Below are 13,844 nucleotides of genomic sequence, written 5' to 3'. Positions count from 1 at the left end.
GACCTGGACTCAAACCTATTCCCAACTGACACATGTTGTACGAGTTCACGTCTTAACTAACGTTGTTGCTGTTCTTGGTGTTTAACGTCCGCTTCTACCCAAGGTGATATCGCAGACATTTTTATTATCTTAGAGCACGCGCAAGAGTCTTTCCTGTGAGAGGAAACTGGAGTACCCGGAGGAAACCCACTAGGTTGATAAGGCGCCCCTATCCCCAAGCCACATACGCTCACACTAGGTATCTAAACCACAACCGCAAGCCAGAGGTGGCGAAGTGCGACACTCTAGGTCACTAGACCATCCCAACTAACACTACCTCGGCTATTAGGGAGGGTAGGTTACCATTTTTGGGTCAGTGTTTCATTTGGACACTTTCTTATGTCAACTTTATTGTATATAATTGGACTAGTCTGTGCATCCGATGGCTGGAAGCAGTAACCCACTTCCAGAAATTGACAGTAGCGGGAACTGTTAGTGAGCTACTGTGAGAAAGTTGAATCTTGCAAATTACCTACTTAGCCCAGTTCTCGTTGTCACCCATTTGTTTAACAACTCCAGTATATTAAACAGAGCACCTTTCATAAAACTAAAACTATAAGGGGTGGGGAGATGGCTGAATGGTTAGCACGTGCGCGCTGTATCATAAGGTCTGTCATTGAGTCAACTGGCCTGTCCAACCTCGTGGGTTTTCTTCTGGTTCTCCCACCCCTACGCGCAATCGAATTATTGAAATAAAATTGAACCATGTTTGTTCCGAAATGACCTAGTTTGTGTCGAATGGACGTTAAACCCCATTTATCTCTCTATAGACATATTACATACACACTGTTGCCAACGATGTTGTAAGGCCTGGATGCCACCCTAAAAAAAGTCGTTCACAGCTAACACGACGACAGCATTACTGGGCAAATGACGACCTACTAGTTCCTTTTTGGAAACAGGTGGAAGTCTGATGGAGGCCAAATCAGACCCAAAATTTATCAGGATCTGCGTCAAAACGGCGCGATTGTCACGGGCGTCAAGAATCTGACACGTTTCTGATCCGCAGCAAAGAGCTTTGGCACCCATCTTGCAGAAACTTTTGTCATTCCTAACTTGTTGGCGATAATGTGCTCAACCCTCTCATGAGAGATGCCCACAACACTGGCAATATGTCGAGTGGTCAATCGTCCATTAGCCATTACCATGTCATGCACCCGGGTTGTTTCCTTGAATGGTTGCTGTTGATGGTCTTCCTGGCACGGGTCATCGTGGAGGCTCTCTCTGCTAGGCTTAAATTCCGCAGCCCACTTCTTTACTGTGGAATAGGAAGGGGTATCATCTCCTAAAGTAGAGACCATGTCGGCATGTATCTGTGTTGGGATTAGTCCTTTCAGTTGCAGGTACTTATGGCTGACATATAGCCATTTTTGTCCATTTCTGGTGATTTCAATGGGTAGGTTCACAAGATGGTCTGGAATGAAGACAATAATAACACTACAGTTGCAGTTCTTGTGTCTATGATTCATTCAATGACTGTACTTGTTGGTGGCAAAAAATTGTTTCAACCCAATTGATCTATCCTTTTCAGGCTTAGAACCTTCAGCCAGTCCTCGTAGGTAAATAATCACAGAGATGTGCTGATTTTCAATAGGCTCATCCATACGATATAATTGAAGTATGAAAGATATTCCATATAGCTTCCTTCTTTAAGGGGAGCAACAGAACAGTGCATCAGGGTGTAAGGCGCTGGCTCAACTATGTGGACCCGGTGTTGGCCTAGAAAGTGCAGTCACAGACACAGTACTATATAATATTATACGATCTATGTGGTCCAGAACAGCAGGGCATTAAACACCAGTTTATTTATAATTTCTGTCGACTATTTACAAAAACTGCATTAAATGTAGGTCTTTAAAAGATTAAAAAAGGGGGGAATTGTGCGGTTGAAAAACAAACTGCACTGGGTTGTTTTTTAACATTGGGTCAGTTATCTGGGCAGGTGTCTCTTCCCTCTACCACATCCTGCTCTAATAATAGTGTATGACGGGGAACCAACCCTGTTTGAACGAAGATGACCGCAAGTTTTATTATGATTACAAGATAAGATTCGTTTGTGGGTTATTACATAAAGTTATAAACCACAAATAATCTGTGAGAATAAAATGACAAATAACACACGGTTCCTTATCTTATCTGCATATTTTATAAACATGTACTATATGTTTCCATGTCCTGGTCATAGAATATTTATTACTTCACATACTTTCAAATACAGGAAGGATATGGTAAGTTACGTCATTAAATAATACCATGAGGTTAATTCGTATATTACGATTCCATTATACCACATTAAGAAAAATATATTAATCCAGGAACTCCATGCATTGTAATTCCTACAAGAAATAATATTCATAATAACATTAGGACATGTAGGGGTTCTGTAGCTGTCGGTTGTATTGGTTTGTAACTTTTGTATTAGTTAGAAATGAAATGAAATGAAATGGAGTTTAACGTCCTACTGTTCTGCCCCTAACCTGGGCTAATGAAGACGGGCATACGCCATACAGTGTGCTATGAGGAAAATTTTGCCCGGACAGCGGCACTACGGCCTACTCTTATATCGAATTCCAACTGCCAAGGGATCTTTTACGTGTACACGGGACCTCGGTTTTTCGTCCCATCCGAACGACTAGACAGCTTTCCTTGTCAGCCCCTCCGTCCTGCATCACTGACAAGGGAGAACCACGCCGGAAAATCTGGATGAACTTTCTCGGCCAATGCAGGGATCGAACACCCGACCTCCAGGCTAGCGAGCTAGCGTCTTACCCACTTAGCCACGTAATCCCCTTGTACCAGTTAGAACATTGGTAATGGTACTTAAGTTCGCGAAATAACTTCAAATTTAAACCATGACATAATTATGAATACAAGTTACATTTCGACAAGGGCCAAAAATAAACATCAAAGTAACTTGCATTCGATGTAATTGTGTCATGTGTGATTCCTAGTCAGTTACTAAATGGCAATTAGACAAGCTTCAAATTTATTTACCCTATAGTATCTACATGTACATTGGATAATAAATCTACAGGGAAAATAAATGTATTTTTCTCATTTTATTATACAGGTATTATAAAATAGACCTCTTGCACTATGAAAGTTTCGTTGCTCATTTTGGTGGGATGTCTTGTGTGTCTTGCGAAGTCATGTCCGGTAGGTCTTCCTTGTTATTGCGGATCTATCATACACTGTGAAAGAAATAATTTAAATACAGTTCCAGCCATTATCAAGACTAACGACCCTTATCCCCTAATGGATTTGTCAGAAAACGAAATAACATCAATACCATCGTCTGCCTTCAATGGATTGGTGGTATCTATTCTGGATCTCAGTGGTAACCCATTAGAAACCATACAAGATGCAGGATTTGATGGCCTTTATGATTTCCTTGTACAGCTTTTAATGCCTGGTACAAACCTTGTTGCTCTACCAAAATCTATGGGCAAATTTAAAAACATTTCTCGTTTGGATGTTGGATATAACAAAATTACTTCGATACCAGATGAAGCGTTTGAGGGATTTGGGCCAGTTTTGAACATTTTAAATATGCAGTCAACAAAACTTACACAGTGGCCATCTGCACTAAGTTACATGACGAAACTGGAGAGTTTAGATCTAGCTTATAACCAGTTTACTCAAATACCCAGTGATGCATTTTCGAGCTTTGCTTCCACCCTTACATATTTGAGTCTGATGGGTTGTTCACTCTCTACTTTCCCCGTCGCTCTTAACAGCCTGAAAGTTATAAAGGAATTGAACCTTGCCCATAATTCGTTCACCAGCTTCCCAGACGCCGCATTTGGTGCCAATCTTTTGTCATCTCTACAGATTTTAGACATTTCATATAATGGTTTTACTTCATCTCCCGGTGCTGTAAAGAAGCTAACCAAACTCACAAAACTATCCATGGGCAGTAATAACATCGGATCTATTGATGCCGATATGTTTTCTGGAATGAAAACATCTTTGCGGGAATTGGATATCAGTAATTGTGACTTGACCTCTGTCCCAACACAAGCTTTCATAGCACTGGGTTCTATTCTCACACTTGATATTTCAAACAACCGCTTGCAAACAATTGACAACTTTGACTTCAGTCAGTTGGTTGCTTTAGAAAGACTAACACTAGATAACAATTCTATTGTTGCAGTGAAATATCGTGCTTTTGAAAGATGTAACAATTTAAAACAAATATCATTTAAAGGGTGTTCTCTCCAGAACATACCCGGTTCTTCCCTGGGCAGTGCTCCAAATCTTGAATATGCCGACTTCTCCAAAAACACCATTAGACGTATAGATGCAGGTACCTTTCCACCAATTGAGAAACTGCGGATCTTGCGTCTTTCCGGGAATTACCTTGGATATGTTGACCGACAAGCTTTTGAATCATTGAATGGAACGGAGATAATTTACATGGACAATTGTGGATTGGTTGATGTTCCCAGGGGAATCCAGTCAGCGCCAACTTTACACCAACTTGATCTTCATGGTAACTCAATAACATGTGATTGTGAATTAAAGTGGATCCAAGCCTGGAAGGAAGCTTCTGGTCTGATTCCTAGAATATTTGGTGAATGCAGTGGATCAGACTTCAGTTTGGATGATTATACAAGATATGGTTTGTCAGACTGTCCATAAATCAATTAAAAAGCATTAAATATTTTAAAAATGGCCGGGATGTTTTATGTTTTTATGCTTATACATGGATCCAAAGTTTTTCGGCGCCCAGAGTAACCCTACCCCCTTCCCTATGATATGAATAATGGGGTTTTGTGTCTACATGGGATTTATTTTTTATCAGTACCACAAGTTCGCTAAAATTTAAGTCGCCTTTTCTCATGTTGATGTCAATTCCCCAAACGGTCCTAAGCCAAAAAAAACCCCAGATAAAATTGAAATGAAATGAGGTTTAACGTTCTACTCTTACGCCAATGTGGAACCTCGGTTTACGTCCCATCCGAACAACATGATGTCCCTTGTCCTACCACGCCGGAAAATAAGGGATTGAACACAGAACCTCCAGGTTTGAATTAGCAGTATCAATATTTAAATCGTTAACTGATAATGCACACTATCTTTGCCTTAATCCTATCCTATACCGACTTGGATGTAGTGCGAGACTTAATCCTTCAGACATAACCTTGCCAATATTCGTTTTGAGCTGTCTCAAAGTACGATCAGGCTTTTTAAGAGCTGATTTGCAATCATTATTATACGATAACATGGTATAATGAGACCTTTAGGTTCAGTAGTGGTCTTTGGAATTGCCTGCTCAGCAACACATTGAAGAAGACCCATAGTAGGAACGCAGGTGATTCAGGATAGATAAGTTATTTCTAAGAGCAATATTGATACCGGACCACGCCACTGTTGATGTCTCTAATTACTGGTGTGGCTTAGTATTTTCACTTGACCCAGGGGCCCTTTTCTTACACTCTGGGGCCCTTTTCGTCGACTCTGAAGTCTGAACCCTGCATCAGGATTCTGATTTTTTGGTTTCATTTTTTTTTTTTTAATATTTTTATCTTTCCCACTACTTTTTGTATGAAGACTGAATATTATCATGTCTTCATGTGTATGTTATGATCTGAGAGTAACTGATCTTTATTTGGGTCTTTATTCCATTCCATTATTTGAAGGTTGAAAGAACTTAACTTTATTTGACAAACCCAGTAAATTCAACTATAAGAAAGATTTGTTTGTCCAAATCTATATCCCATTATCATGGTGACCAAGCTTGTATATAATATATACCTAGTAGGATAATTTGTACTGGACAATGTCTGTGACAATTGCCTTACGTCCAGACTTGTTGGTGACTAAACGTGACAATCTTACGTGACAAGCTTGGGTTTATCATGTGACCAGTTTGTGCAGATGTCAATCTTCATATATTTATTTAACCAGTGCAGTTTTATGCTGTTTTAAGAAATCAATTTATTCATATGTGCAAATAAATTTATTATATATTCAAAGCAAGAATATAAAAACAGGAAAAATAAATAGACATATCATAAAATACAAAGTGAAAAAACTATAAATCATTTTAAACTATTGCATCATATAAAATTTCATTGGACGGGTTATGTTATGTAGAACTTAAACATATATTATGTAGATATTAATCTTCATATACAGAGATGGACGGAATGTATATTCAATTAGGATGGATTGGATGCTACCAGCGCATCTTCATTCAGATTAAAATATAATTACTTTAAAACTCATACTTTTTACATAACAGTATAACAAGATTTTGAACATCTCTCACTAAAAAAAATATACGTGTACAGACAAAAACATTTAAAATAATCTACAATACTGTTTTATGTTCATTAAGATTGATATCACAGTAGGAATATATCTAAATAAAAATAATTTAATTATAAAAAAAATATAGGCACTATCCCAATTACTTTTGATTATGCTTTTTCTTGCAAATAATAATTATTTTTGGAATTATTAAGTGTTTTGGACAACCAGCACATCTTTAAATAGTTCCGTTAGTCGTGATTTTTCTACTTCCAACTTAGTCAGTTCTTGTTTAGCTTCGGCTAATTTCTTCACCGCTGCTTTATGTAACTCAGCGTGATTCTGTTTATCTTTTCCTTTAGCTTTATCAGTTAATTCCATTTCCGAGGTTATTTCTTCTTCCAGTTTTTTAATATGGTCAGATGTTGTTAATATTTTACGACTCATATCAGCAAAATCTGCCAAAAGTTCATCTGTATTCCCCTACAATTGATATATATTTATAATAAATTTTTTAGATTATTCAGTTCCTTTAAAAACAAATGATAAATGAATTAATGAATATATGTTGGCAGTGTGCTATGGAATTCCAACTGTAAAGGATTCTTTCATGTGCATGCCTAAGTGTATATGGGACTTCATTTTATTCTTCCAGTGCTGCACCACTGACAAGGGAAAAATCCAGAGAAACTTTCTCGACCAACACAAAGATCGAATTCCTGGTTAGTGAGCCAGCACCTTATCAATGAACTATCATGGCTCCATATATAGCACTTTAAAGTAATGTTTTTATTAATCAAATTAAGATATTCCTCCTTCTCTTGGAAAACCAAATTACTTTAGAACATAGAATCATTGCACTAGATAATAATTGAAAATAGGATAAAGTGGACTGAATTATGAAATGAAATGAAATGGGGTTTAACATCCTACTGTTCTGCTCCAAACTGGGCTAATGAAGACTGGCATACGCCATACAGTGTGCTATGAGGGAAATTTTGCCCGGACAGCGGCACTACGGCCAACTCTTTTATCGAATTCCAACTGTCAAGGGATCTTTAACCTGCAAGCCATTGTGTACACAGGACCTCGGTTTTTCATCCCATCCGAACGACTAGACAGCTGTCCTTGCCATGCCCTCTGTCCTGCATCACTGACAAGGGGGAACCACGCCGGATGAACTTTCCCGGCGAATGCAGGGATCGAACAACCGAACCTTCAGGCTAGCGAGCCAGCGTCTTACCCACTTAGCCATCGTGACGGACTGAATTAAGTGAATAATGAAAATTTATACAAAAATCTATGAGTGATTCATGAAATTAATATAACTTTATGTTATTTGCAATTTTTGCACTGTTGATTGTTTTATTTGACATAATTTCACCAGTTTTTCTGTACATACCTGTTGATCAGTTGAACTATCCACAGTAACAGTTGCAGGTTCATTTTGTTGATTAATATACGAGTTCCATAAAGCTTCACCTGTCATGTTGGCCATAATATAACTTGTTGGAGCCTTCTTCATTGTTGCTGCCCCTTAAAAATAAAAAAAACTTGATTTCAAAATACCAAGGTGAACACCAATTTACTAAAATAAACATACATATATTCTAACCTCAGACAAACCAGTATTGGAGAGAGAGAAATGACGTTAAACATCCACTCAACACAAACTATGTCATTTGGGACTAACATATGGAACAATTTTATTTCTAGAATTCGCTTTGGGGATCTTCATCAGTGGGGGGAAATCTGAGGACTCAAAGAATTCCCACAAGGTTGGGTAGGCAACCCCACTCCTTGTCATGTACAAGGTACACACTTGAGATTGAAACCACAACAGACCTTATGATACTAAAGACCACCCAATTCCTGAAACCAGTTTTAAGTTCACATATACAACAGCACACACACACACACACACACACACACACACAAAAGTTAAAAAAAATTGATTTAAATACATTTCACTTAGGACCCAAGTCATGTAAAATATTTTATCAGTGATGGATTACCTGATGTGGAGTATTTCTCAGTTAATTTAGAGATTTGTTGATCAACTGAATATGTTGAACCTTGAACATTACTTTGTATTATTTTCTCCTCCAAGTCTCCCAGATTTTTATGTAGCTCATTGTTTTTGGTATAATTAGAATATTGATGTAATCTAAGAAAAAACACAACAATTAAGTAGTTAATCAAGGTAGGTTATTTATAGACGGTCTAAAATGATAAATACGTTGATCACTTAATTACCTAATCAATCCAGCGTATTATCGAGGATAATCGGGTTGAGTGGTAGTTATACAAACAGTAAACTATTAATTTCAGAATTTTGAATATTATTCACCATGTCTTGATGTCCGATTGGGCATATTCCCGGTCGGACAATTTTGGGCGTTTGGAAAAAAGATTCGGACAAGTCCGGAATATACGGGCAAAATCCCATCACTGTTAGCCATCCAATCATAAAAGAGAGAAATAGGGTTTAATGTCCATGTGACACAAACTATTTCAATAATTCACTTGGGCAGACAATCCTCCTTCTCACATACAAGCTCGGGATCGAACCATGCCAATCACTGATTGAACATTAGATAAGTATATTACTAAGTAAAATTTGAAAGGGCAGGTATGGTTTTAATATTAATGGTATACTGAGAAATTTTACAATTGAAAACAATAACATCTTAAGAACTCATCACGTTTGATTACCTATCTTGTATTTTATCTTTGTTAAATTTAGCTCCTTTCACGTCTGTTCCCGTATGAACTTTGACATCCAAAAGGTCATCAACCATTCCAGCTTTTATAGACTCATTTTCAGCTTGACCAAACACAGATTGTAAAAGTTTATCAGCAGCGCCAACATCTCCATTAGCTGAAGCTGTTGCTAGTTTTTTAGCAGTATTCGATGTCTGATGATACCGGGCAAAGAAAAGGTCATTACACACAACACCTATAGCTCGCTGATATTCTCTTGTAAAGTCAGGATTTGAGTCATCAGTTAGATCACCTAAAAGGATATTTATTTGTGTCATAAAAAAGGGCAGAATATGCTTGTAATGTGCAGATTATTTCATTCAGACCATTATATTCCAATTTAAAGGAGCTAAATCGCTAACATTTGGGACCTAGAAATTGACAAAAGTGGGTCGCAACGCATATAATACTGTAATATGAATGTATATAAACTGATTTACATTCAATGGTTTCCGTTTTTACTCCAATTTCAAATCAGTTATGTTCGGCGAAATAAGCCAGCAGTCTCAAGCGAGTGCAAATTTCTAGCGTTTGGTTATTCCAGTCTACATACTCCGTTTGATTTGGTACAATGTGTCTAGCCTCGTCCCTCGAGTCTCTTGATACAACTGGGGCTGAAGCGCATTATGGTACACGATTCGTGTACCAATGGTAAAATGTTTATTTTATCTTAAATATTGGATATCAAAAGCCCATCTTTTCCCGGTAAGATCACAACATGGATGTTGATTTAATTTGACAAATAATTCGTGTTTTCAATGTTGAAGATTTTGGATGATATTGAGTTAGAGACTTAGCTACTTTAACATTGATGGACAAGTTTATTAAGACAAGCCAAACTTGAGGCCGATGTCCTCAGTCCCACATTTACATAGTTATCGTTTCATAAAGAATCAAGCAATCAAACCTGAGCAGAAAATGTTCATACACCAATTTTCATCACTCTCACTTAATTGCCTTTCTCATGCCGTAAGATTTGGCATCAAGCAATTCAGCAAGATTAATGTCAATAATTCATACTAATAGAATTACATCAGTTAATACAAATTAAAGTTATATGGACAAAACCTTATCTAATTTGATTAAAAACTTAAAGATACTTTCCCCCTGTACAAACTGTGTGATTTGATAATATATTTGGACTAAAAAAATATTCACACTAATTAATCTATCAAAGATTTGCTTCAAATCGCTCACAAAACTTTGTACTCACGGTGAGATACCTCAAGCTATAAATAAACTGTTGTTAGAAGCCATTACTGTCTCCTAAACTTTATTGAAGGGGGGGCCATTTTTCATACATAATTAGTTTCTGTCAACTTCTATTTCCGCCGTTTAACTGCAGAGTCTTTTGTAAGTTGACACTCTTCTATGTTCCCAAAACCACCTAACTATTTGATCCAGAATTAACAAAACTCCCTCAGTCAAACTAGCACACAATAAGCTGGCAGACAACAGTCAGGTTGCCAGTTAGTGATACCTTGACATTTTTGCCCAGTGCTTGCCCCATGGGTGTTTTTCGATAATAATCCAGTATTTACCAAGAAGATTGGGTGTCTATACTTCCCATATATACCAAATTTGCCATACTTTTATTGGGAATAACCGCACAATAAATATATTTTGGACAATGTATCTTTAAAGTGTAGACAATGCCAATGTTAACTTCTAATGGCCAGGTTACTGTCGACCTTAATGATAAAAAAAGAGGACCTGTCCCTGCAACCAGTCACTTGATTTGATACGTTTGTTGTTTATTACACTTACTATTTAGCTCATCACGTAGATTTGAATAACTCTACATGTAAATTATTAGAAAGTATTAAAACCTACCTGATTTGATGTGTGCTAGCGTGTGAACTAGTACTAAAATAAATTCTCCAACTGTTTGTAATCTGGCCACTCTAATATATAATATATGATTACTGGCATCATAATGGAATGAATTTCTGTACATATTTCTGGTGAGTTGTTTGTTGGGTGGAAGTTGGTCTGCTAGTAAAATGGTGACAGGACTATGATTACAGTGACAGGCAATAAGATCGGAAACAAAGCATCCAAATTTATAAATGACAAAGGTTCTCGCATTCACTTTATTTAAATCCACAGGTTTTAATTCTTTATCTGATTCCCATTCCGATTCTCGGCTGTCTACATGGCTACTTCCTTTAAATAAAAATAACATAATATTTCAAGAATTTACAACAAAAAACATATTTTTCTTAGTAACCAACTTGGTGGATTACAATATAGGCTATCACCTAGGACAAGGATAGTCTGCACAGATAACTAACTACATCAAGAATAGATCTCTGTCCTGAATGGCTGCCATATCCAAAAACTTAGTAATGCGGTTCTACTCCATTTCACATCTATCATACACACAAAGACTAAATAAAACTTTTCAATTTCATGAAATAGAAGTCTAATAAATACTTCTCAAAATTCTTGAAGTATACTTAGTTTTCTGATTAAAATCGTCAATTTAGGACTTGAAATGTTGGTCAACTAGCTTTGTGTCTGTTGTCAAATGGAGATAATTGTAGATAATTAGTATTGGTCGCAGACTCAAGGCTTTTACTTCCTTGCTTCTATCACAGGTATTAAACAAAATCAACCTCATTCTAGTTTCTCCTACATATCTTTTCTTAGTTAAATCTATCCGTAAGTCCTAAACATATGTCATGATAGAAAAAGCATAAGGTCTATAATCAACTTAACTGCAGCCTGGACTTGGGTCCTCCCATTCCTTAATCTGTCCCTGGAGATAACAGTTGTTGAGATGTTTTCCTCCCTACTAACATTATCTATAAGTGAGTAAATCACCTTACACCAAAGGAAAATAATATCAAACTAACCTGAAGATTTAGATGAAGGTTTAAGACCACCATTAGCTATAGTTTTCTTCATCTCTTCCAGTTTTTGATACATAGGTGATGCCATTAATAAATTGATTAATTCAGCTTCATTTAATGGAGCAGCATTAGAAAATGCTGTTGGCATGTCTTTGGTGACATCTGGATTCTTGGGTGGAGATGTATTGTCACTGGTAACAGCAGCACTCCCAACTGGGTCTTGTCTGGTTGGTAATTGACCAATATTTAGAGTTTCTTGCAGGGCCAACATCTAAAATGTAAGTTTATTAAAGACCAAGATAGAGCATAAGTTAAACTTTTAAAATAAAAACAGAGAAACCCCCACACCATATACAAGAAACAATGCAAATATGAAATAGGTAATAGTTCTACCACCCTGGTAAATACTCCCCACAAGTTACATGTAAGCATTAGTTTTTCCAATGAAGTCTCATTGCGTCATTTTAGTGCAACAGGAATGCCTTGCAAACTACAATATTGTGAAAGATGAATCTCTAACAGGAATATCAGTCCAAAAATGGTTAAATTCAGTTTAGTATTTACAAAGATATGATGAATTGAAATTTCAGTGATCTATTTCGCTTACTATGATGTTGATAAAAAGGCTGCGAAAAATTTGCTTCGAACGAAAAGAATTGATAGGCTTATTTTAAATCTGATTGAATCCGAGCCGGGACATTATCTAGCATTGATATTTTGATGTTGTTTTCCAAATTAAATGTTAAATAATCAATCTGAGTACATATCAGCATGGATTAAGCTTTTTGCTTTAAATAATTCTAATGGCAAACCTCATTTGTTTGAAGTTTTTCTCTAGCACTTTGTTGTTTAGCTTCAAGTTGTCTCTTTTCTTCTTCTAAATTCTCTTTAACTTGTTTTTCTTTACTCTTCATTTTCTCCTCTCTACGTTTTTTAAGTCGTTCTTGAAGTTTGGAGTCCATTCTCAGTCTATCAGCTTCCATCTTGTTCACCAAATTCTGTACATCTCTTTGGTGCTCTTGCATCAAGCGTTCTTGTTCTTCCTTAGTACCACCATCAGCCTTTAATTTTTCCATTGCTTTCTGGAAAAAACACAATTTAATGAATTTTTTCCAATGTTTTGCTGAAGGTTAAACTTTGCATATAGTCTTAAAGAAAGCTACATCAAATTTTAATTAATGCGAAATCACAATATTTCAACGCCTGTAGAATATAGGAGCAAGTCAATTTACGGGCCTTGAAAATCAAGTATTTTAAACCATAAAAAAAACAAAACAAATACAATTATATTTATAGTTTTATGCCTTATGGTTCAAAAATTTAGATCAGGCTGAAACTTAAATTTTTTTAGATCAGGCTAAAACTTATGGCTAACTTGAGTGTAAAATGGACAGGCTAGCAAAATTCTGAAGTGTGAGCAATGTATAACCATAAAAAATTGCTAAGCATTCGTAATCAGACTTTCACATTACTAACACATAATACAAAACATATTACATTTAAAAAAAATGTTACCTTTAATTCATCTTTCTTTTCGTTAACTATTTCTTCTTTACGTTTATTTAAACTGGAAATACTTTGTTCGTGACGAGCTTTCTCTTGTTTCGTCTCCTCTTCTAGTTGCTTGGCAAAAGAGCTCATATCTCTTTCTAATCTCTCCTTCTCAAGTCTTTCAAACTCTGTCAGGAAATTAAAACAAATATTTGATAAATAATCTGATTTTATTTTTTGTAATGTAAACTGGTATGCAGCCCTTTGTAATTGATGCAGCGCTATCTTTTTTTTATATGGTCTTATGATTCTTAACAAAATATTAGCTAATCATCCAAAGAATATTAGTCAATCGTAAGCAGAACATGAACTCTACCATTTTATCACATCAAGAAACAGTTAAATCGTACATGAAACCATACCAAATTGTTCCCATCTGTA

General features: G+C 36.3%; 2 protein-coding genes across 2 annotated transcripts in view; one reads left to right on the top strand and one right to left on the bottom strand.

Moving 5' to 3' along the window:
• The first annotated feature begins 2,211 nt into the window (after positions 1-2,211).
• On the top strand, positions 2,212-4,704 carry LOC126818532 (leucine-rich repeat-containing protein 15). Its single transcript, XM_050545996.2, has 2 exons — positions 2,212-2,267; positions 3,110-4,704. The coding sequence occupies exon 2, from the start codon at positions 3,136-3,138 to the stop codon at positions 4,678-4,680; it is 1,545 nt and encodes a 514-aa protein (XP_050401953.1). The 5' UTR covers positions 2,212-2,267; positions 3,110-3,135; the 3' UTR covers positions 4,681-4,704.
• A 1,291-nt stretch (positions 4,705-5,995) lies between these two features.
• Positions 5,996-13,844, bottom strand: part of LOC126819809 (uncharacterized) — a 117,057-nt gene continuing 109,208 nt past the window's right edge. Inside the window, exons 112-119 of the mRNA XM_056100271.1 lie at positions 13,428-13,591; positions 12,725-12,994; positions 11,916-12,183; positions 10,891-11,223; positions 9,010-9,310; positions 8,310-8,461; positions 7,697-7,830; positions 5,996-6,777 (exon numbers count right to left, since the gene is read on the bottom strand). Of these exons, the coding sequence (XP_055956246.1) occupies positions 6,505-6,777; positions 7,697-7,830; positions 8,310-8,461; positions 9,010-9,310; positions 10,891-11,223; positions 11,916-12,183; positions 12,725-12,994; positions 13,428-13,591 (1,895 nt within the window). The 3' untranslated portion in view covers positions 5,996-6,504. The remainder of the gene's footprint in view (positions 6,778-7,696; positions 7,831-8,309; positions 8,462-9,009; positions 9,311-10,890; positions 11,224-11,915; positions 12,184-12,724; positions 12,995-13,427; positions 13,592-13,844) is intronic.

The sequence above is a fragment of the Patella vulgata genome, chromosome 4 (genome assembly GCF_932274485.2).
Source record: "Patella vulgata chromosome 4, xgPatVulg1.2, whole genome shotgun sequence".
NCBI lineage: Eukaryota > Metazoa > Mollusca > Gastropoda > Patellidae > Patella > Patella vulgata.
Note: the sequence above shows the minus strand (reverse complement) of the source record. Positions and strands in the feature narration are given on the sequence as shown.

Coding starts and splice junctions, on each gene's coding strand:
- LOC126818532 (XM_050545996.2), top strand. CDS start 3,136: ATGAAAGTTTCGTTGCTCATTTTGGTGGGATGTCTTGTGTGTCTTGCG.